Source organism: Salvelinus alpinus, chromosome 23 (genome assembly GCF_045679555.1).
Source record: "Salvelinus alpinus chromosome 23, SLU_Salpinus.1, whole genome shotgun sequence".
NCBI lineage: Eukaryota > Metazoa > Chordata > Actinopteri > Salmoniformes > Salmonidae > Salvelinus > Salvelinus alpinus.
Genome location: NC_092108.1, coordinates 18,661,048 through 18,685,437, shown reverse-complemented (window position 1 = coordinate 18,685,437; position 24,390 = coordinate 18,661,048). Strand labels below are relative to the sequence as shown.

At 47.4% G+C, this 24,390-nt stretch overlaps 1 protein-coding gene across 3 annotated transcripts in view; it reads left to right on the top strand.

Annotated features, from left to right (window-relative positions):
* The window catches only part of LOC139550442 (uncharacterized), a 230,799-nt gene that overhangs the window by 110,268 nt on the left and 96,141 nt on the right, over positions 1–24,390 (top strand). For all 3 annotated transcript variants that reach the window (XM_071361346.1, XM_071361347.1, XM_071361345.1), the window contains exons 3-5: positions 10,703–10,997; positions 13,022–13,141; positions 14,797–14,964. In XM_071361346.1, the coding sequence (XP_071217447.1) occupies positions 10,703–10,997; positions 13,022–13,141; positions 14,797–14,964 (583 nt within the window). The remainder of the gene's footprint in view (positions 1–10,702; positions 10,998–13,021; positions 13,142–14,796; positions 14,965–24,390) is intronic.

Genomic DNA, 24,390 nt, shown 5'->3' with positions numbered 1-24,390 from the left:
CTCCCACCACCAACACAAGATATACTAAACACTACTCCCACCACCAACACAAGATCTACTATACACTACTCCCACCACCAACACAAGACATACTAAACACTACTCCCACCACCAACACAAGATCTACTATACACTACTACCACCACCAACACAATATATTCTAAACACTACTATCACCGCCACCGCAAGATATACTAAACACTACTCCCACCACCAACACAAGATATACTAAACCCTACCACCTCCACCAACACAATATATACTAAATACTACTACCACCACCAGCGCAAGATATACTAAACACTACTATCACCGCCAGCGCAAGATATACTAAACACTACTATCACCGCCAGCGCAAGATATACTAAACACTACTACCACCACCAACACAAGATATACTAAACACTACTCCCACCACCAACACAAGATATACTAAACACTACTCCCACCACCAACACAAGATCTACTATACACTACTCCCACCACCAACACAAGACATACTAAACACTACTCCCACCACCAACACAAGATCTACTATACACTACTACCACCACCAACACAATATATTCTAAACACTACTATCACCGCCACCGCAAGATATACTATACACTACTACCACCACCAACACAATATATTCTAAACACTACTATCACCGCCACCGCAAGATATACTAAACACTACTCCCACCACCAACACAAGATATACTAAACCCTACCACCTCCACCAACACAATATATACTAAACACTACTATCACCGCCAGCGCAAGATATACTAAACACTACTACCACCACCAACACAAGATATACTAAACACTACTCCCACCACCAACACAAGACATACTAAACACTACTCCCACCACCAACACAAGATCTACTATAAACTACTCCCACCACCAACACAAGACATACTAAACACTACTCCCACCACCAACACAAGATCTACTATACACTACTACCACCACCAACACAATATATTCTAAACACTACTATCACCGCAACCGCAAGATATACTAAACACTACTCCCACCACCAACACAAGATATACTAAACCCTACCACCTCCACCAACACAATATATACTAAACACTACTCCCACCACCAACACAAGATATACTAAACCCTACCACCTCCACCAACACAATATATACTAAACACTACTATCACCGCCAGCGCAAGATATACTAAACACTACTATCACCGCCAGCGCAAGATATACTAAACACTACTACCACCACCAACACAAGATATACTAAACACTACTCCCACCACCAACACAAGATATACTAAACACTACTCCCACCACCAACACAAGATCTACTATACACTACTCCCACCACCAACACAAGACATACTAAACACTACTCCCACCACCAACACAAGATCTACTAAACACTACTCCCACCACCAACACAAGATATACTAAACACTACTATCACCGCCAGCGCAAGATATACTAAACACTACTACCACCACCAACACAATATATTCTAAACACTACTACCACCACCAACACAAGATCTACTATACACTACTCCCACCACCAACACAATATATTCTAAACACTACTACCACCACCAACACAAGACATACTAAACACTACTCCCACCACCAACACAAGACATACTAAACACTACTCCCACCACCAACACAAGATCTACTATACACTACTCCCACCACCAACACAAGACATACTAAACACTACTCCCACCACCAACACAAGATCTACTATACACTACTACCACCACCAACACAATATATTCTAAACACTACTATCACCGCCACCGCAAGATATACTAAACACTACTCCCACCACCAACACAAGATATACTAAACCCTACCACCTCCACCAACACAATATATACTAAATACTACTACCACCACCAGCGCAAGATATACTAAACACTACTATCACCGCCAGCGCAAGATATACTAAACACTACTACCACCACCAACACAAGATATACTAAACACTACTCCCACCACCAACACAAGATATACTAAACACTACTCCCACCACCAACACAAGATCTACTATACACTACTCCCACCACCAACACAAGACATACTAAACACTACTCCCACCACCAACACAAGATCTACTATACACTACTACCACCACCAACACAAGATATACTAAACCCTACCACCTCCACCAACACAATATATACTAAACACTACTCCCACCACCAACACAAGATATACTAAACCCTACCACCTCCACCAACACAATATATACTAAACACTACTATCACCGCCAGCGCAAGATATACTAAACACTACTATCACCGCCAGCGCAAGATATACTAAACACTACTACCACCACCAACACAAGATATACTAAACACTACTCCCACCACCAACACAAGATATACTAAACACTACTCCCACCACCAACACAAGATCTACTATACACTACTCCCACCACCAACACAAGACATACTAAACACTACTCCCACCACCAACACAAGATCTACTAAACACTACTCCCACCACCAACACAAGATATACTAAACATTACTATCACCGCCAGCGCAAGATATACTATACACTACTACCACCACCAACACAATATATTCTAAACACTACTACCACCACCAACACAATATATTCTAAACACTACTACCACCACCAACACAAGACATACTAAACACTACTCCCACCACCAACACAAGACATACTAAACACTACTCCCACCACCAACACAAGATCTACTATACACTACTACCACCACCAACACAATATATTCTAAACACTACTATCACCGCCACCGCAAGATATACTATACACTACTTCCACAGCCAACACAATACATACTAAACACTACTACCACTACCAACACAAGATATACTCAACACTACTTCCAGTATACTAAACACTTCTACCACCACCAGCACATAATATACTAAACACTACTACCACCCCCAACACAATATGTATTAAACACTGCTGCTCCACCAACACAAGATATACTAAACACTACTACCAGTATACTAAACACTACTTCCATCGTCAACACAAGATATACTTAGCACTACTTCCACGACAGCTTCGGAGCTTGGTATTCCCACTCAACCTCTCTCTGTGCCCATGGATGCTAAGGCACTGGACGGCCGCTCTATAATGGAAGTCATCCATAGTACTGGGCCCATTCAATTACGGGTTTCTTGTAAACACAGTGAGACAATACAGTTCCTCCTCATTGCATCCCAACTCGGGATCCACGAGAGCAGAGGGACGGTCACGTGATCTTCCACCTCCTGGGGCAGGTGTGAGTATCCCATCCCAAACAATTTTTTTGTGCCGATCACACTAGCTGGCTGTGCTGTTACTACAGCGCTAGTGGATTCTGGTGCCATGGGAACTTTATTGACCAGATCCTTGCCTCCTCTCTGAGCATCACCTCATACCCGCTCTCCTCTCCGTTTCCCGGTTCAAGCCCTTGATAATCGGCCACTAGGATCCGGAACCATCACACACATCACCACACCACTCACCCTCACCGTGGAGTCCATTCCTCAGGAAAACATTCCCTTCTTCATCACTAGTGCACCAGCTCACAAGATCTTCCTCGGCCTCCTATGGCTCCAACACCATAACCCCACCATCTCATGGTCCAAGATGAGAATCACGGACTGGTCACCCGAATGCCGGAGGAACTCCTTTCTAGCTCCCTCTCGAGTTGTAGCCCCTGTGGTCTGGGACGTAGATGTGGACATTCGCCAGGCTCTGGAGAGGGAACCCGCACCCACTACCTGTCCTCCTGAGCGCATCTACGTTCCGAGAGGCTGTTGACCTGGGCACACACAGCTGTTGTCGCTGGACATCCTGGGATCACCCGTACTATTCAATCTCTCTCCAAGTATTGTTCACCCACCTTGGCGCAGGACGTTATTCGCTACGCCAACTCCTCGTGTGTGCCCAAACTAAGTCCACCCGGCACGCTCCAACAGGGAAACTCCTTCCCCATTCCTGTGCCTCAGCGTCCCTGGTCTTATCTATCCATTGATCTTGTCACTGATCTTGCATCCACAGATGGTTTCACCACCATTTTGGATTCTCGAAATCCTGTTGTTTTATCACTCTCTCTGGTCTCCCTACTGCTCTCCAGGTCACTGAGGCACTGTTCCAGTAGGTCCTCCGGCATAATGGCCTTCCGGAGAACATGATATCTGACCGTGGCCCCCAATTCACATCACGAGAATGGAGAGCCATCATGGAGAATCTCGAGGTCACGGTCAGCCTCACTTCCGAGTATAGGCCTCAGTCCAACGGGCAGGTGGAGAGCACACTGGTCACAACTTATGGACTTGTTAACGTGCTGCTGTGCGGTGTGTTGCTAACGTTACTTTGCTACCTCCCAACATATTCAGATTCCGGCGCCGAAAAGAGATGGCTGCCTCGCTTCGTGTTCCTTGGAAAATATGCAGTATTTTGTTTTTTTACGTGTTATTTCTTACATCGGTACCCCGGGTAATCTTAGGTTTCATTACATACAGTCGGGAGGAACTACTGAATATACGATTAACGTCAACTCATCATCGTTCCTACCAGGAATATGACTTTCCCGAAACGGATCCAGTGTTTTGCCTTCCACACAATACAATGGATCTGATCCCAGCCGGCGACCCTGTGCGACGCCGAAAAAGGGGAAAACGTGGCGGTCTCGTGGTCAGGCTTCGGAGACGGGCACATCGCGCTCCACTCCCTAGCATACTACTCGCCAATGTCCAGTCTCTTGACAATAAGGTTGATGAAATCCGAGCACGGGTAGCATTCCAGAGAGACATCAGGGATTGCAACGTGCTCTGCTTCACGGAAACATGGCTAACTCAAGGGACGCTAACGGAGTCGGTGCAGCCAGCTGGTTTCTTCATGCATCGCGCCGACAGAAACAAACATCTTTCCGGTAAGAAGAGGGGCGGGGGGGTATGCCTTATGATTAACGAGAAGTGGTGTGATCATCATAACAACACACAAGAACTCAAGTCGTTCTGTTCACCTGATCTAGAACTCCTCACAATCAAATGTCGACCGCATTATCTACCAAGGGAATTCTCGTCAATCATAATCACAGCCGTATACATTCCCCCCCAAGCAGACACATCGATGGCCCTGAACGAACTTTATCTGACTCTTTGTAAACTGGAAACCACACACCCTGAGGCTGCATTCATCGTAGCTGGGGATTTTAACAAGGCTAATCTAAAAACAAAACTCCCTAAATTCTATCAGCATATCGATTGTGCTACCAGGGCTGGAAAAACACTAGACCATTGTTATACTAATTTCCGCGACGCTTATAAGGCCCTCCCCCGCCCCCCTTTCGGAAAAGCTGACCACGACTCCATTTTGTTGATTCCAGCCTACAAACAAAAACTCAAACAACAAGCTACCGCGCTCAGGTCTGTTCAACGCTGGTCCGACCAATCTGAATCCACGCTTCAAGACTGCTTCGATCACGCAGATTGGAATATGTTCCGCATCGCGTCCAACAACAATATTGACGAATATGCTGATTCGGTGAGCGAGTTCATTAGGAAGTGCATTGACGATGTCGTACCCACAGCAACGATAAAAACATTCCCAAACCAGAAACCGTGGATTGACGGCAGCATTCGCGTGAAACTGAAAGCGCGAACCACTGCTTTTAACCAGGGCAAGGTGACCGGAAGCATGACCGAATACAAACAGTGTAGCTATTCTCTCCGCAAGGCAATCAAACAGGCCAAGTCTCAGTACAGAGACAAAATCGAGTCGAAATTCAACAGCTCAGACACAAGAGGTATGTGGCAGGGTCTACAGTCAATCACGGATTACAAAAAGAAAATCCGCCCCGTCGAGGACCAGGATGTCTTGCTCCCAGACAGGCTAAACAACTTTTTTGCCCGCTTTGAGGACAATACAGTGCCACTGACACGGCCCCCTACCAAAACCTGCGGGCTCTCCTTCACTGCAGCCGAGGTGAGTAAAACATTTAAACGTGTTAACCCTCGCAAGGCTGCAGGCCCAGACGGCATTCCCAGCCGCGTCCTCAGAGCATGCGCAGACCAGCTGGCTGGTGTGTTTACGGACATATTCAATCAATCCTTATCCCAGTCTGCTGTTCCCACATGCTTCAAGAGGGCCACCATTGTTCCTGTTCCCAAGAAAGCTAAGGTAACTGAGCTAAACGACTACCGCCCCGTAGCACTCACTTCCGTCATCATGAAGTGCTTTGAGAGACTAGTCAAGGACCATATCACCTCCACCCTACCGGACACCCTAGACCCACTCCAATTTGCTTACCGACCCAATAGGTCCACAGACGACGCAATCGCAACCACACTGCACACTGCCCTAACCCATCTGGACAAGAGGAATACCCATGTGAGAATGCTGTTCATCGATTACAGCTCAGCATTTAACACCATAGTACCCTCCAAACTCGTCATCAAGCTCGAGACCCTGGGTCTCGACCCCGCCCTGTGCAACTGGGTCCTGGACTTCCTGACGGGCCGCCCCCAGGTGGTGAGGGTAGGTAACAACATCTCCACCCCGCTGATCCTCAACACTGGGGCCCCACAAGGGTGCGTTCTGAGCCCTCTCCTGTACTCCCTGTTCACCCACGACTGCGTGGCCATGCACGCCTCCAACTCAATCATCAAGTTTGCGGATGACACTACAGTGGTAGGCTTGATCACCAACAACGACGAGACGGCCTACAGGGAGGAGGTGAGGGCCCTCGGAGTGTGGTGTCAGGAAAATAACCTCATACTCAACGTCAACAAAACAAAGGAGATGATTGTGGACTTCAGGAAACAGCAGAGGGAGCACCCCCCTATCCACATCGACGGGTCAGTAGTGGAGAAGGTGGAAAGTTTTAAGTTCCTCGGTGTACACATCACGGACAAACTGAACTGGTCCACCCACACAGACAGCGTTGTGAAGAAGGCGCAGCAGCGCCTCTTCAACCTCAGGAGGCTGAAGAAATTCGGCTTGTCACCAAAAGCACTCACAAACTTCTACAGATGCACAATCGAGAGCATCCTGTCGGGCTGTATCACCGCCTGGTACGGCAACTGCTCCGCCCACAACCGTAAGGCTCTCCAGAGGGTAGTGAGGTCTGCAGAACGCATCACCAGGGGCAAACTACCTGCCCTCCAGGACACCTACACCACCCGATGTCACAGGAAGGCCATAAAGATCATCAAGGACAACAACCACCCAAGCCACTGCCTGTTCACCCCGCTATCATCCAGAAGGCGAGGTCAGTACAGGTGCATCAAAGCAGGGACCGAGAGACTGAAAAACAGCTTCTATCTCAAGGCCATCAGACTGTTAAACAGCCACCACTAACATTTAGCGGCCGCTGCCAACATACTGACTCAACTCCAGCCACTTTAAAAATGGGAATTGATGGAAATTATGTAAAAATGTACCACTAGCCACTTTAAGCAATGCCACTTAATACAATGTTTACATACCCTACATTACCCATCTCATATGTATATATACTGTACTCTATATCATCTACTGCATCTTGCCATCTTTATGCAATACATGTACCACTAGCCACTTTAAACTATGCCACTTTATGTTTACATACCCTACAGTACTCATCTCATATGTATATACCGTACTCTATACCATCTACTGCATCTGCCATGCCGTTCTGTACCACCACTCATCCATATATCTTTATGTACAGATTCTTTATCCCTTTACACTTGTGTGTGTGTGTAAGGTAGTAGTGTGGAATTGTTAGGTTAGATTACTGTTGGTTATTACTGCATTGTCGGAACTAGAAGCACAAGCATTTCGCTACACTCGCATTAACATCTGCTAACCATGTGTATGTGACTAATAAAATTTGATTTGATTTGATTTGACTTTACGGTTTTAACTTTTTAATTAGTGTTTAATATTTGTATTTTTTCCCTTGCTCAAATTTTCATTCAACTTTTTCACCCGGACGCTTTATCTGGACATGGTTCTACACGACCTCTACCAGCCAAAGCTAAGTAGTAACATGAACATTATAACTTCTAACTTCTAACTGCAGTCGCTGTACTCATAATATACAGGAGAACGATCGGCTTATGGCGATGATAGCCGTGCTGCAAGCCCAGCTTCCGTTGCAATCGTTAGGCAAGGGTCATTTAAGTGTAGGAAAGGATGAAACAGCGTCTGTGCCACCAATAAGTACAGATAAACGTCCCTTTTTCAGGACCCTGTCTTTCAAAGATAATTCGTAAAAATCCACATATCTTCATTGTAAAGAGTTTAAACACTGTTTCCCATGCATGTTCAATGAACCATCAACAATTAATGAACATGCAGCTGTGGAATGGTCGCTAAGACACTAACCGCTTACAGACGGTAGGCAATTAAGATCACGGTTATGAAAACTTAGGACACTAAAGAGGCCTTTCTACTTACTCTGAAAAACACCAAAAGAAAGATGCCCAGGGTCCCTGCTCATCTGCCTGAACGTGCCTTAGGCATGCTGCAAGGAGGCATGAGGATAGCAGATGTGGCCAGGGCAATACATTGCAATGTCCGTACTGAGAGACGCCTAAGACAGAACTACAGCGAGACAGGACGGACAGCTGATCGTCCTTGCAGTGGCAGACCACGTGTAACAACACCTGCACAGGATCGGTACATCCGAACATCACACCTGCGGGACAGGTACAGGATGGCAACAACAACTGCCTGAGTTACACCAGGAATGCACAATCCCTCCATCAGTGCTCAGACTGTCCGCAATAGGCTGAGAGAGGCTGGACTGAGGGCTTGTAGGCCTGTTGTAAGGTAGGTCCTCACCAGACATCACTGGTAACAATGTTGCCTATGGGCACAAACCCACCGTCGCTGGGCCAGACAGGATTGGCAAAAAGTGCTCTTCACTGACGACTCGCGGTTTTGTCTCCCCAGGGGTGATGGTCGGATTCGCATTTATCATCGAAGGAATGAGTGTTACATCGAGGCCTGTACTCTGGAGCGGGATCGATTTGGAAGTGGAGGGTCCATCATGGTCTGGGGCGGTGTGTCACAGCATCACCGACTGGGCTTGTTATCATTGCAGGCAATCTCAACGCTGTGCGTTACAGGGAAGATATCCTCCTCCCTCATGTGGTACTCTTCCAGCAGGCTCATCCTGACATGACCCTCCAGCATGACAATGCCACCAGCCAACCTGCTCGTTCTGTGCGTGATTTCCTGCAGACAGGAATGTTAGTGTTCTGCCATGGCCAGCGAAGAGCCCGGATCTCAATCCAATTGAGCACGTCTGGGACCTGTTGGATCGGAGGGTGAGGGCTAGGGCCATTCCCCCCAGAAATGTCCGGGAACTTGCATGTGCCTTGTTGGAAGAGTGGGGTAACGTCTCACAGCAAGAACTGGCAAATCTGGTGCAGTCCATGAGGAGGAGATGGACTGCAGTACTTAATGCAGCTGGTGGCCACATCAGATACTGGCTGTTCCTTTTCATTTTGACCCCCCTTTGTTCAGGGACAGGTTATTCCAATTTCTGTTAGTCACATGTCTGTGGAACTTGTTCAGTTTATGTCTCAGTTGTTGAATCTTGTTATGTTCATACAAATATTTACACATGTTAAGTTTACTGAAAATAAACGCAGCTGACAGTGAGAGGACGTTTCTTTTTTTGCTGAGTTTATGTATAAACATAATGCACACAGAATTGTTTAGCTCAACTCAGCAGACACTCAGAGTGTAAACTTATAAAAAGGTTATATTTAGGTGCAAACACACATCCATGTGAATCGTTTACTCACTGGGAGGGGGCATACATCTATTTTTACCATTGAAATGGGGATCTGTAAAACGAAGGAATATTTTGATTCAGAGTATCATTTTTCATTTCATTTAGCGAATGAGCTTAGCTGTTGCCATGCAACAATGCTTTCAAGCGGCCCCCACTCGCACTTTTCTTCTGAATTCACAATGTCACACTCTCTTGGAATTTTGCACTCTTTTGTCAGGGTTCCTATTCCGTCCACGTTTGAGCTGTAATGAGAATGAATGCTGATGTGCGGAGCGCATCCCCTGAGCAGGGCCATGAAGATGGAGATGGGGGGAGGCGGATCCTTCTTCTACTATCCTGCTCCGCTTGAGAGAGCCCTAGCCACCAGACAGCCAGCCAGCCAGGGCTAAGCCAGCCAGCAGCAGTCAGGATCAAGACTGCATGCACTCCTGCCTTCCTTAATACACTCTCAGTAGTTGGGAAATAATTGATTAGGCCTCAACTTATTACGTGTTAAATTTCTACTTTCATTAATCGTTGCAGCAGTAGGGAACTGTATTTCACAGATTGATGAGCTTTCAGAGACAACTGTTTGTGAGAATAGCAGGCCTAGTTAAGCTGGTGCATTACTATGGATATTGCGATTATGATGATCCTAGTTCAGGGCCATTGCCCCATAGATGGATCTGGAAAGATCAGAGGGTGTTGGTTTGTATGTGTTTCAGTGTTCTTGTCCTTAGTCCTCAAGCACTGTGTATAATCACTGTATAATCACAGTCTATAATCGCTTTGTATAATCACAGTGTATAATCAGTGTATAGAATCACTGTGTATAATCACTTTTATTTATCTTTGATCCATTCTCTTTTATTTGATAAATTATAGCTCTTCCTCTATATATCTCCTTCTCTCTCTCTCCCTCTCTCTCTCTCTCTTTTTTGCTCTCACTCTCTCTCAGCTGCACACTGACATGGACAGAGGTGATGGACGCACCAAGTACTTGCTGCGTGGTGAGGGGGCGGGGTCAGTGTTTGTGATTGACGAGAAGACAGGCAACATCCATGTCACCAAGCCCCTGGATCGTGAGGAGAAGGACGAGTACCGCCTCATCGCCACAGCAACCGACCGGCAGACCGACCGGGCCCTGGAGCCATCATCCACGTTCATCATCAGAGTACAGGACATCAATGACAACCCCCCTCTGTTTGAGGATGGGCCCTACAGCGCCACCGTGCCTGAGATGGCCAACATAGGTACTGAAGCCGAGGAGCCGTTGTCTGTTTTATCTGCTGCTGTCTGCTTCCATTTTATTAATACGATCATCCATTTTGATGTGGGCTTGCTTTCCAAAGCTCGATCCCAGATTGAGTTGTTCAGTCAATCATGGTTTCAATATTTACCTGGGATGAAATATTTACCAAGGTACTTTTCAAAATGCTCGGTGGGTTGCTCTGAGACTAGTAGATAGCGGAGCCATGAAAGTCTTATTAAAGAGCTGTTACATATAACTGGTCATATCTTCCACCATCAATGCTACAGTGGTAATAAGATAATGATAGTAGTCACAGTAACACACAGTCAGCCTGTCGAAGAGATTGGTTGAGATGTCTTTCATCATCTCACTTTCACTATGATTTCACTTTTCTTCCCTTGATTGCTCTAAACAACTTGTGTGATGTGAATTTCATCCCCACGGTTAGTTTTAAGTGGATACTAGGATATGATTTCTATAGCTACTATAGCCTTACAGTATTTCACATGGAAAGAAACCACTATGGTATTCACCCAGGGTATGAACGTCTCAGTGCCAGGCAGTGTGAATAGAATTTTGCTCCATTCACTGGTAATACATCTGTCTGAATGTATGATCACTCCAAATTGTGACTGTGCTATATCACCAAGGCAGACTGTAAATCAATAGATTTCTCTCTCTTGTGCTTGTTGCGTCAACCCTAGTCAACCTTGTTTGATCTGTCTATCTGATCATTATTGTACTGCCACATGCATCAAAACATTTGTTTCTCTCACTCTCCCTTTCTCTCTCTATCTTCCATATGCCTTGTTTTTTTTGTTGCACATATTTAACTCGTTATTTTTGTTGGGACAAAACTATCTCCATACTTCCATTTGTTTGTATGGGTTACCTTCAGACGAGTCCCATGACACATGTGGGGGCCATAGAGAAAAACGGAGAACACCTTTGTGTTCGAGAGAGTCTCCCCTTTCTATCGTGGGGTCATATTAGTTACAGGAAAAAAACGCTACAGATGATTTTCGGGATGTTTCATGGTCTGACAAACACAGCTGTAGCTCGGCCACCTTCCATCGCAGTTGCGGAAGGCCAACATCAACGGATGTGGTGGATTGAGATGCAGCCCATGCAAAACACTGATATCTCTAGCTGAAACTGATGGATTTTGATGGAGATTTTTATATTATGTTACTTAGACTGATGCACGGGTGCATCACTATGCTCTTTTAACTACCTGTGATAGATCAGCAATCAGACCCAGTCTCTCTCTCACTCGTCTCTCCCTCCGTCCTCCCTCTCTCCCTCCCTCCCTCGCTCTCTCTCCCTGTGACACTGTCGGGGCTTTGATGTCAGAAAACAGCAACAGCTGCTCCCACAAATCCCCTCTTCCCTCAGAGCTTGTCAGCCCAGTGCCCCATGGGAAACATAGTTCTTCTTTCCAAACTATATATATATTTTTTGCTACAATTTCAATATCACACATAAAGCTGACGGTCTTTGATTTATTTGGTGGGAAAAAGTGTCCATATCTGTCAGGAGAGGCAGGGATTCATGACATGAGGGAGTCACGGGGGAGACAAGGGGGGCAACCGACAGACAGAGAGATTGAGAGGGAGCCAAAGGGGATTGTGACAGAGATGAAGAGAAATGAAGTGAGACAGACAGAATGGAGAGAGAAAGAAGGTGTGCAGCAGGAGAGAAGGAAAGTGAATAAAATATTTGTCGCACTGCTGCCGAAAGAGAGAGAGTGGGGTGAAAGAGAGAGAGAGAGAGAGAGAGAGAGAGAGAGAGAGAGAGAGAGAGAGGGAGATAGCAAGCAAGAGAGCAAGAGAGAGAGAGAGAGGGAGAGGGAGAAAGAGAGAGGTGGGGGTTGTCAGCTAGCCAGTCAATCAGTCAGTCAGTCAGCCAGTGTGTATTTGGCTCTCTGGCAGTGCTGAGTTAATGTACTGCTGTGTCCAGTCAGTGTGTGTGTGTGTGGTATGCTGTTTTATTAACACTCCTCTGCTCTCTCACCTCCTCCCTCAGGTACTTCTATAATCCAGGTGACAGCGACAGATGCTGACGACCCAACCTATGGGAACAGTGCCAGGCTGGTGTACACACTTGTGCAGGGACAGCAGTTCTTCTCTGTGGACCCACAGACAGGTGAGTGCCTCTTGTTCTCCACTTAGTGTGCATGCACTCCCTCCCTGCCTCTCTGCTCCCTCCATCCCTCCCCTCCTCCCTCTCTACTCTCTCCCTCTCTGCTCCCTTCCTCCCTCTCCGCTCCCTCCCTCCCTAGTCCCTCCCTCCCTCTCTACTCCCTTCCTCCCTGCTCCCTCCCTCTCTGCTCCCTCCCTCCCTCCCTCCCTCCCTCCCTCCCTCCCTCCCTCCCTCCCTCCCTCGCTCCCTTCCTCCCTCTCTGCTCCCTCCCTACCTCTCTACTCCCTCCCTCCCTCCCTCTCTCCCTCCCCCCTCCCTCCCTCCCTCCCTGCTCCCTTCCTCCCTCTCTGCTCCCGCCCTACCTCTCTACTCCCTCGCTCCCTACTCCCTCCCTCCCTCCGCCCTCCCTCTCTGCTTCCTCTCCAGCCAACCATTTTCTTCCTTTACAAGTCTCTTTGCAGTGTGTATCCCCACAGCTCTTTATTTCTCTCCCTTCTTTATCCCTCTCCCTTCCTTCAATCTCTCTCTCAGTCCCTCACACTGTCTGTCAGGCTTCCCCATTCCTCTCTATCTACCCCCTCCCCATATCCCCTTCTCTTACCTCCCTCCCATTTGCCCCACGTCTCGTTTCCCTTATTCCCTCTCTCTGTGTCCCCTCCTGCTCCTTCTCAGTTAATCCAGTTCAAGCTGGCAGAAATGTATTCAGACTGCCAGAGTCTATGTGCATCCAACAAACTGCAGCAACCGCCTTAAATTGTATTTTTTGAAGGCGGAAAAACAAAAAGATGTCTGCTCAAAGGGAGATGTCAGGAAAGGTTTGGGAGAGATTAAAAAGGCTCAAAGGACCTGTCTCTTCACTAACATCGACTGTGTTTCGGGGGGCCTTGGTGTCAACCCAGGCAGATGGGAAAGAGGAAACCGTGGGCACTTCAAACATCACATTTAGTCCTCTGTTGCGTCACTAGGTGATTGACAGCTTGGAAGCTAGTAAACACTGCATTTTAAACCGTATGTTTACTGTACGAGTGTGTCGCCTAGTTAGGCATTTTGAAGTCTGTTTGCTGAGTGAGTGTGTGTGGGCATATGTGTGTACTAGTTGGATTTATTCTATTTGTCGACAAGGGGATATTAAAGGTAGACAGCGTCTGCGATGCCGTTATTGAATTCTGATGCAATTTAATTAACTGTTGGAGGCACCTCTGGTATGAGTGAAGAGGGTTCTGCTGGTGTTTTTTTTATATTAATTGGGTATATTATCCTAATTCTGCACAGCGTATGTTAACTGAAGCTCTCGTCCATTAGCAGGGTTTGCATGCAGAGCCGGTCCACTCTGTTCGCTCTCTTCATTTAAAAAGGTCTCATTCTGTACACACACACATCCCAGAGCCACATCACATTTGCTCAGGTATTGATGCTGGTTGCTTGTTAATTCCCTACATATACCCCATCAAAGCCTCATATTTTCACTAGCTTTACAAGAGCATACATTATTTCAAGGTGATTTAGCTACCTTGGCTGCCAGTCTCCTGGTTTGGCTGGGTTGGGTGAGCACAGCTAGAGGCAGCCTCTGTATGTGAAGCAGAATCAGGTCATTCTGCATAGTGGAAATGATTGATCTTGAACTACTATATGTCTTTGGTGTGTGTGTGTTTTCCCAGGTATCCTGCGTACAGCAGTGCCTGATATGGACAGAGAAACCCAGGACCAATACCTGGTTGTCCTGCAGGCCAAGGACATGGGGGGCCATCTGGGAGGTCTCTCAGGGACCACTACTGTCACTGTCAGGCTGAGTGACGTCAACGACAACCCTCCTCGCTTCACCCAGAGTGAGTGACACTTACACACATATCACATGCACACATGCTCACACACACCCACAAATACACTCACAAATACACCCACTGTGATGTGGTAAGGTTGGACCCAGGTGCAGAGAAGAGACCAGACGAGGAATCAGTGGTTAAGGATAAACATAATACTTTACTGAGAAACGATAGCCGCAGGATCACAGGACACTTGAAAAAACAACTAACACTATGTGTTATGCAGATGAATGAGGACCCAAAAGCGACGTAATAGTAACAGAGTCTTTATTCCAGTATAAAACAAATAATGATTCTCCTGGATATAAATCAATGGTAATCCAAAACAGGAAACTGAAATCCTCTCGTCAATAGAGAGGAACGACTGGAGACGCGACCACAGACTGCAGGTCGCTTCAGGAAGGCACAGACCGTAGCTGACATAGACACCTGCTCACACGCAGCATCTGAAGAAGGCAAAAGAACACGACAGGGCGGAACAAGGACACAGAAACTGCAAACATCAAACAAGAATCCGACAAGGACAGGAGCGGAAAACAGAGGGAGAAATAGGGACTCTAATCAGAGGGCAAAATAGGGGACAGGTGTGAAAGAGTAAATGAGGTCGTAGGGAGAATGAGAAACAGCTGGGAGCATGAACGGAACGATAGAGAGAGAGAAAGAGAAAGAACCTAATAAGACCAGCAGAGGGAAGCACAGGGACAAGACATGATCAAAGACAAAACATGACAGTACCCCCCCACTCACCGAGCGCCTCCTGGCGCACTCGAGGAGGAACCCTGGCGGCAACGAAGGAAATCATCAATCAACGAACGGTCCAGCACGTCCCGAGATGGAACCCAACTCCTCTCCTCAGGACCGAAACCCTCCCAATCCACTAAGTACTGGTGACCACGTCCTCGAGAACGCATGTCCATGATCTTCCGTACCTTGTAAATAGGAGCGCCCTCGACAAGGACGGGGGGGGGGGAGGGAAGACGAACGGGGGCGCGAAGAAAAGGCTTGACACAAGAGACATGGAAGACAGGGTGGACGCGACGAAGATGTCGCGGAAGAAGCAGTCGCACAGCGACAGGATTGACGACCTGAGAGACACGGAACGGACCAATGAACCGCGGAGTCAACTTGCGAGAAGCTGTCGTAAGAGGAAGGTTACGAGTGGAAAGCCACACTCTCTGACCGCGACAATACCTAGGACTCTTAATCCTACGTTTATTGGCGGCTCTCACAGTCTGCGCCCTGTAACGGCAAAGTGCAGACCTGACCCTCCTCCAGGTGCGCTCACAACGTTGGACAAAAGCCTGAGCGGAGGGAACGCTGGACTCGGCGAGCTGGGACGAGAACAGAGGAGGCTGGTAGCCAAGACTACTCTGAAACGGGGACAGCCCGGTAGCAGACGAAGGAAGCGAGTTGTGAGCGTACTCAGCCCAGGGGAGCTGTTCTGCCCAAGACGCAGGGTTTCGAAACGAAAGGCTGCGTAAAATGCGACCAATCGACTGATTGGCCCTTTCTGCTTGACCGTTAGACTGGGGATGAAACCCGGAAGAGAGACTGACGGAAGCACCAATCAAACGACAGAACTCCCTCCAAAACTGTGACGTGAATTGCGGACCTCTGTCTGAAACGGCGTCTAACGGGAGGCCATGAATTCTGAACACATTCTCAATGATGATTTGTGCCGTCTCCTTAGCGGAAGGAAGCTTAGCGAGGGGAATGAAATGTGCCGCCTTAGAGAACCTATCGATAACCGTAAGAATCACAGTCTTCCCCGCAGACGAAGGCAGACCGGTAATAAAGTCTAAGGCGATGTGAGACCATGGTCGAGAAGGAATGGGAAGCGGTCTGAGACGACCGGCAGGAGGAGAGTTACCTGACTTAGTCTGCGCGCAGTCCGAACAAGCAGCCACGAAACGACGCGTGTCCCGCTCCTGAGTAGGCCACCAAAACCGCTGGCGAATAGAAGCAAGCGTACCCCGAACGCCGGGGTGGCCAGCTAACTTGGCAGAGTGAGCCCACTGAAGAACAGCCAGACGAGTAGAGACAGGAACGAACAGAAGGTTACTAGGACAAGCGCGCGGCGACGCAGTGTGAGTGAGTGCTTGCTTTACCTGTCTCTCAATTCCCCAGACAGTCAACCCGACAACACGCCCTTCAGGGAGAATCCCCTCGGGGTCGGTAGAAGCCACAGAAGAACTAAAGAGACGGGATAAGGCATCAGGCTTGGTGTTCTTATTTCCCGGACGATAGGAAATCACGAACTCGAAACGAGCGAAAAACAACGACCAACGAGCTTGACGTGCATTAAGTCGTTTGGCCGAACGGATGTACTCAAGGTTCTTATGGTCAGTCCAAACGACAAAAGGGACGGTCGCCCCCTCCAACCACTGTCGCCATTCGCCTATGGCTAAGCGGATGGCGAGCAGTTCGCGGTTACCCACATCATAGTTGCGTTCCGATGGCGACAGGCGATGAGAAAAGTAAGCGCAAGGATGGACCTTATCGTCAGACTGGAAGCGCTGAGACAGAATGGCTCCCACGCCCACCTCTGAAGCGTCAACCTCGACAATGAATTGTTTAGTGACGTCAGGAGTAACAAGGATAGGAGCGGATGTAAAACGCTTCTTGAGGAGATCAAAAGCTCCCTGGGCGGAACCGGACCACTTAAAGCAAGTCTTGACAGAAGTCAGAGCGGTGAGAGGGGCAGCCACTTGACCGAAATTACGAATGAAACGCCGATAGAAATTAGCGAAACCGAGAAAACGCTGCAACTCGACACGTGACTTAGGGACGGGCCAATCGCTGACAGCCTGGACCTTAGCGGGATCCATCTGAATGCCTTCAGCGGAAATAACAGAACCGAGAAAAGTGACAGAGGAGACATGAAAGGCGCACTTCTCAGCCTTCACGTAGAGACAATTCTCTAAAAGGCGCTGGAGTACACGTCGAACGTGCTGAACATGAATCTCGAGTGACGGTGAAAAAATCAGGATATCGTCAAGGTAAACGAAAACAAAAATGTTCAGCATGTCTCTCAGTACATCATTAACTAATGCCTGAAAGACAGCTGGAGCATTAGCGAGACCGAACGGCAGAACCCGGTATTCAAAATGCCCTAACGGAGTGTTAAACGCCGTTTTCCACTCGTCCCCCTCTCTGATGCGTACGAGATGGTAAGCGTTACGAAGGTCCAACTTAGTAAAGCACCTGGCTCCCTGCAAAATCTCGAAGGCTGACGACATAAGGGGAAGCGGATAACGATTCTTAACCGTTATGTCATTCAGCCCTCGATAATCCACGCAGGGGCGCAGAGTACCGTCCTTCTTCTTAACAAAGAAAAATCCCGCTCCGGCGGGAGAGGAAGAAGGCACCACGGTACCGGCGTCGAGAGAAACAGACAGATAATCCTCGAGAGCCTTACGTTCGGGAGCCGACAGAGAGTATAGTCTACCCCGAGGGGGAGTGGTCCCCGGAAGGAGATCAATACAACAATCATACGACCGGTGAGGAGGAAGGGAGCTGGCTCTGGACCGACTGAAGACCGTGCGCAGATCATGATATTCCTCCGGCACTCCTGTCAAATCACCAGGTTCCTCCTGAGTAGAGGGGACAGAAGACACAGGAGGGATAGCAGACATTAAACACTTCACATGACAAGAAACGTTCCAGGATAGAATAGAATTACTAGACCAATTAATAGAAGGATTATGACATACTAGCCAGGGATGACCCAAAACAACAGGTGTAAAAGGTGAACGAAAAATCAAAAAGGAAATGGTCTCACTGTGGTTACCAGATACTGTGAGGGTTAAAGGTAGTGTCTCACATCTGATACTGGGGAGAAGACTACCATCTAAGGCGAACATGGGCGTGGGCTTCCCTAACTGTCTGAGGGGAATGTCATGTTTCCGAGCCCATGCTTCGTCCATAAAACAACCCTCAGCCCCTGAGTCTATCAAGGCACTGCAGGAAGCAGCCGAACCGGTCCAGCGTAGATGGACCGACAAGGTAGTACAGGATCTTGATGGAGAGACCTGAGTAGTAGCGCTCACCAGTAGCCCTCCGCTTACTGATGAGCTCTGGCTTTTACTGGACATGACATGACAAAATGTCCAGCAGAACCGCAATAGAGGCAAAGGCGGTTGGTGATTCTCCGTTCCCTCTCCTTAGTCGAGATGCGAATACCTCCCAGCTGCATGGGCTCAGTCTCTGAGCCGGTGGGAGGAGATGGTTGAGATGCGGAGAGGGGAAACACCGTTAACGCGAGCTCTCTTTCACGAGCTCGGTGACGAAGATCTACCCGTCGTTCTATGCGGATGGCGAGTGCAATCAAAGAGTCCACGCTGGAAGGAACCTCCCGGGAGAGAATCTCATCCTTAACCTCAGCGTGGAGTCCCTCCAGAAAACGAGCGAGCAACGCCGGCTCGTTCCAGTCACTGGATGCAGCCAGAGTGCGAAACTCTATAGAGTAATCCGTTATGGATCGATCACCTTGACATAGGGAAGCCAGGGCCCTGGAAGCCTCCTTCCCAAAAACTGAACGATCAAAAACCCGTATCATCTCCTCTCTAAAGTTCTGATAAACGTTAGAACACTCAGCCCTAGCCTCCCAGATAGCTGTGCCCCACTCCCGAGCCCGACCAGTAAGGAGTGATATGACGTAAGCGATCCGAGCTCTCTCTCTTGAGTATGTGTTGGGCTGGAGAGAGAACACAATATCACACTGGGTGAGAAAGGAGCGACACTCAGTGGGCTGCCCAGAGTAACATGGTGGGTTATTAACCCTAGGTTCCGGAGACTCGGAAGACCAGGAAGTAGCTGGTGGCACGAGACGAAGACTCTGAAACTGTCCTGACAGGTCGGAGACCTGAGTGGCCAGGGTCTCAACGGCATGACGAGCAGCAGACAATTCCTGCTCGTGTCTGCCGAGCATTGCTCCCTGGAACTTGACGGCAGTGTTGAGAGAATCCGTAGTCGCTGGGTCCATCTTGGTCGGATTCTTCTGTTATGCAGATGAATGAGGACCCAAAAGCGACGTAATAGTAACAGAGTCTTTATTCCAGTATAAAACAAATAATGATTCTCCTGGATATAAATCAATGGTAATCCAAAACAGGAAACTGAAATCCTCTCGTCAATAGAGAGGAACGACTGGAGACGCGACCACAGACTGCAGGTCGCTTCAGGAAGGCACAGACCGTAGCTGACATAGACACCTGCTCACACGCAGCATCTGAAGAAGGCAAAAGAACACGACAGGGCGGAACAAGGACACAGAAACTGCAAACATCAAACAAGAATCCGACAAGGACAGGAGCGGAAAACAGAGGGAGAAATAGGGACTCTAATCAGAGGGCAAAATAGGGGACAGGTGTGAAAGAGTAAATGAGGTCGTAGGGAGAATGAGAAACAGCTGGGAGCATGAACGGAACGATAGAGAGAGAGAAAGAGAAAGAACCTAATAAGACCAGCAGAGGGAAGCACAGGGACAAGACATGATCAAAGACAAAACATGACACTATGTCTCGAAAACGCACTTATGAAACAACCGCACACGTTAAACAATTCAAGCTTCTGCAAAGAACAACATAAAATACACCTCTTTTAACAGGGAAATCATAATGAGTAAATTTGACTCACCTGAGTGTCGTTAATGTCTCTAGGAAGGTCTGTGCCGCCCTCTGATGACAGGTAGAACCATGACACCCACACACACGAGCATACACACAAACACACACAAACACACACACACACACATACACACACACACCTGTCCTTCCCACACACACTCTAAGAGATTTACTTCATCAATCAATCACTCTGAGCTAGAAACACAATTTGCCACCTTGGGGCAGTTCTGGTGGCAATGGGCAGGGTTCTATACGGACCAGATGTACACTCAGGCTCCTTTGAAGCATCCTAGGAGAGGAGGAGAGGAGGAGAGAGGAGGGGATGGGAGGAGATAGGAGGAGAGAAGATTCATTCCTCCAGCCTGTTCATTGCTGTTAGTACCCCTGCCGCTGCAGTGTGACAGTTGGGGGTTAGGACACTACCAAAGCCAGGCTCCCCGCCGCTCTGCTCAATTACATACCAGGGCCAAAAAGACACTCACAATCCAACCTCTTTCTCCCAAAGTCAGTGCTGCTTACTATATTTCACATGGCATTTACTATTGGGGGATGATTAAATAGGAATGAATGAACCAGGTGTTGGTGAATAGTATTATATTCCCTAACAAGTTGTAATGGGATGGTTTAATGAACCAGGTGTTGGTGAATAGTATTATATTCCCTAACAAGTTGTAATGGGATGGTTTAATGAACCAGGTGTTGGTGAATAGTATTATATTCCCTAACAAGTTGTAATGGGATGGTTTAATGAACCAGGTGTTGGTGAATAGTATTATATTCCCTAACAAGTTGTAATGGGATGGTTTAATGAACCAGGTGTTGGTGAATAGTATTATATTCCCTAACAAGTTGTAATGGGATGGTTTAATGAACCAGGTGTTGGTGAATAGTATTATATTCCCTAACAAGTTGTAATGGGATGGTTTAATGAACCAGGTGTTGGTGAATAGTATTATATTCCCTAACAAGTTGTAATGGGATGGTTTAATGAACCAGGTGTTGGTGAATAGTATTATATTCCCTAACAAGTTGTAATGGGATGGTTTAATGAACCAGGTGTTGGTGAATAGTATTATATTCCCTAACAAGTTGTAATGGGATGGTTTGCGGGCCGCAACACAAATGTATTCTGACATCACAAGACTCATAAAAGCCTCCTGGGTTTTGCCTCCAATCCCTCCATTCATGACTTTCCTCAAGGAGCCAAGCGGTACTGTAGCGTTGTTACCATATGACAGCTTTGATAGCTGTCAAGGTATGTCCTAACACCAAAACCTGACAACCTGTGGAGCTTGTGAACCCAGAAGGATATCAAGATCCACTAGGTAAATTACACCCCTACAATGTTCTAGGAACCATATGTGGGCTGCTCCTTAGCCAGGGCAGAACATTGATTCATAGCTCAGGGGCAGTTGGCTGGGAAGATGTTCCACATGCGGACTCAGGTGCTCCGTATCCAATCTGGAGTTTTATGCACTTTTAAAAGCCTTGGCTGCCAAGGGGAGTGGAGACGCAGCCTGCGCCCGGGTGATGGATGGATTGGTAGATTCTCTGACGGATGACTACATAGGTAGGCCTGATAAGATCAGTGTCTTTTTTATGCAACAACGAGATGAGAGACAGCGATACAGAGAGGGTTTCATCATAAATATTACTAATTTATTTCCCCAGAGTGTGTGCCCGTTAATGAGAACATTTGACTTGGGAAGAGTTAGAGGGATGGGGGGATGGTGAAAGACGGGAGGAAGAGAGAGAGAGAGGGAGAAAGAGAGAGAGAGGAAGAAAGAGAGAGGGGGAGGTAGAGAAAGACAAAAAATAAAGAGGATGAGAAAGAGATAAAGAGAGTCCTCCTTAGGGAAGGAGAAAGAGATAAAGACCAGAATGATAGTTTGACTGGAGATATGAAAGGACAGAGGGAATGGGCAGAACAGTAAGAGGGAGGAGGTGAAAGAAAGAATGGAACAGGGCACACAAAGACCGCCAGAAGGAGAAATACTCACACTGTGAAATCTATGAAATAAGGAGCGAGGGAGCGAGAGAATGGAGCAGAGGGAGGTAGGATGGTAATCACGGTAATTTGTCCTCTGAGGAAATGAGTGAGAGGAAAAGAAGAGAAGTATGAGTGGGTGAGGTGATGAAGTTGCAGGGGAGTGAGAATGGCAATGCATAACAGCTTAACCCTTTTGTGCGTGTGTGTGTGTGAGTATGTAGCCTATTTGTGCCGTATATTACACAAGTACCTGTAAGCACCGATTCTCCATCTGTCTTGCTCAGCCTTGCTCTCCACTCTTTCTCCTCTCGACACACAGGCACATGTGCACACACACTGTATCTCAAATATGACTCACTAGCTAGCATACCTTTATTGGCTAGCATGGCTAGCACTAGCTAGCATACCTATATAAATTGTATAAATGTATAAGAAGAATATCTACACGCACGCATACACACACACATGCTGATATTTGGCAGCTCATCAAGTTGAGAGAAGGAGACCGGGAGAGTGAGAGGTGACAGGCTTTGTCATCTTCCTTCAGTGCCAACCTCATCCCCTGCTTTTCTTCTCTTTCCTCCCTCTCTCTCTCTCTCTCTCTCTCTCCCTTTCACTATCTCCCCAATCTCTTTCCCTGCATCTCTCTCTTTATCTCTCTTTGTCTCTTTGTCTCTCTCTCTCTCTCTCTCTCTCTCTCTCTCTCTCTCTCTCTCTCTCTCTCTCTCTCTCTCTCTCTCTCTCTCTCTCTCTCTCTCTCTCTCTCTCTCTCTGTTTCTCTTTCTCTTTCCCCCTCTCCCAACCCCCTATCTCTCCCTCAGTTTTTCTCCCCCACATACACCCCCAATGCCCCTAGTCACCCCCTTCACACTGTCCTTTCACACTCCCCCATCTGTTCCTGTTTTAGAGCACCACAGAGAGCCAATCACTCTCTCTGATTGTTAAATAGAAGCATCCATGCGGGAATTCTCCCCTCTGTCCTAACAATCAGTCACAGTACACTCCAGTCTGACCATAAACCTGTATGTATTAACTAACACTTATGCTCCCATCACACCATATATGTATTTTAGTAGCCTAGCTTGATGAGGGCCACAGAATGCTCCAGAGCGGTCTCAGTAAGTCTTCTGGCTTGTTCATACAGCGCTGTAAAACTTATGACCGCAGATATCCTTTGTATGACACTAATGCTGCATAGGGAGACACTTGAGTTTTGAGTGTTGCTATTTCAAACCATGTTCAGGGAACTGTCATTTAGTAGTTGGGTCAGTAAACCCATAGAAAATGTGTCCATATCAGTAAACATCATATATAGCAACTCAATTATCGACTAATGTGGTGGTGGCCACCATTGGTAGATATTCCATCTCATCAGTGCTATACAATAGCAAATAGCAACCCTTCGCTGTACAGTATACAACATTACATCTACTGTCTTGCTCAATGTGACATTGAAAGGACATTTGTGATTCGACAGCCTCATCATATGCTTGAACACTATGTTGTATGGCATTGACAGTATAATCTGACTTAAAACATAAGCTGATTAATGTATGTTTATGAAGCTGTAATGATCTGAGGAGACGCTACATTTAGCTGACATCCTCTTCCCATGTTCTTCTGCGTCACCCGACTCCCATCTCCACTCTGCATCTTTACAATGTGACCACCCAACTCCCATCTCCACTCTGCATCTTTCCAATGTGACCACCCAACTCCCATCTCCACTCTGCATCTTTCCAATGTGACCACCCAACTCCCATCTCCACTCTGCATCTTTCCAATGTGACCACCCAACTCCCATCTCTACTC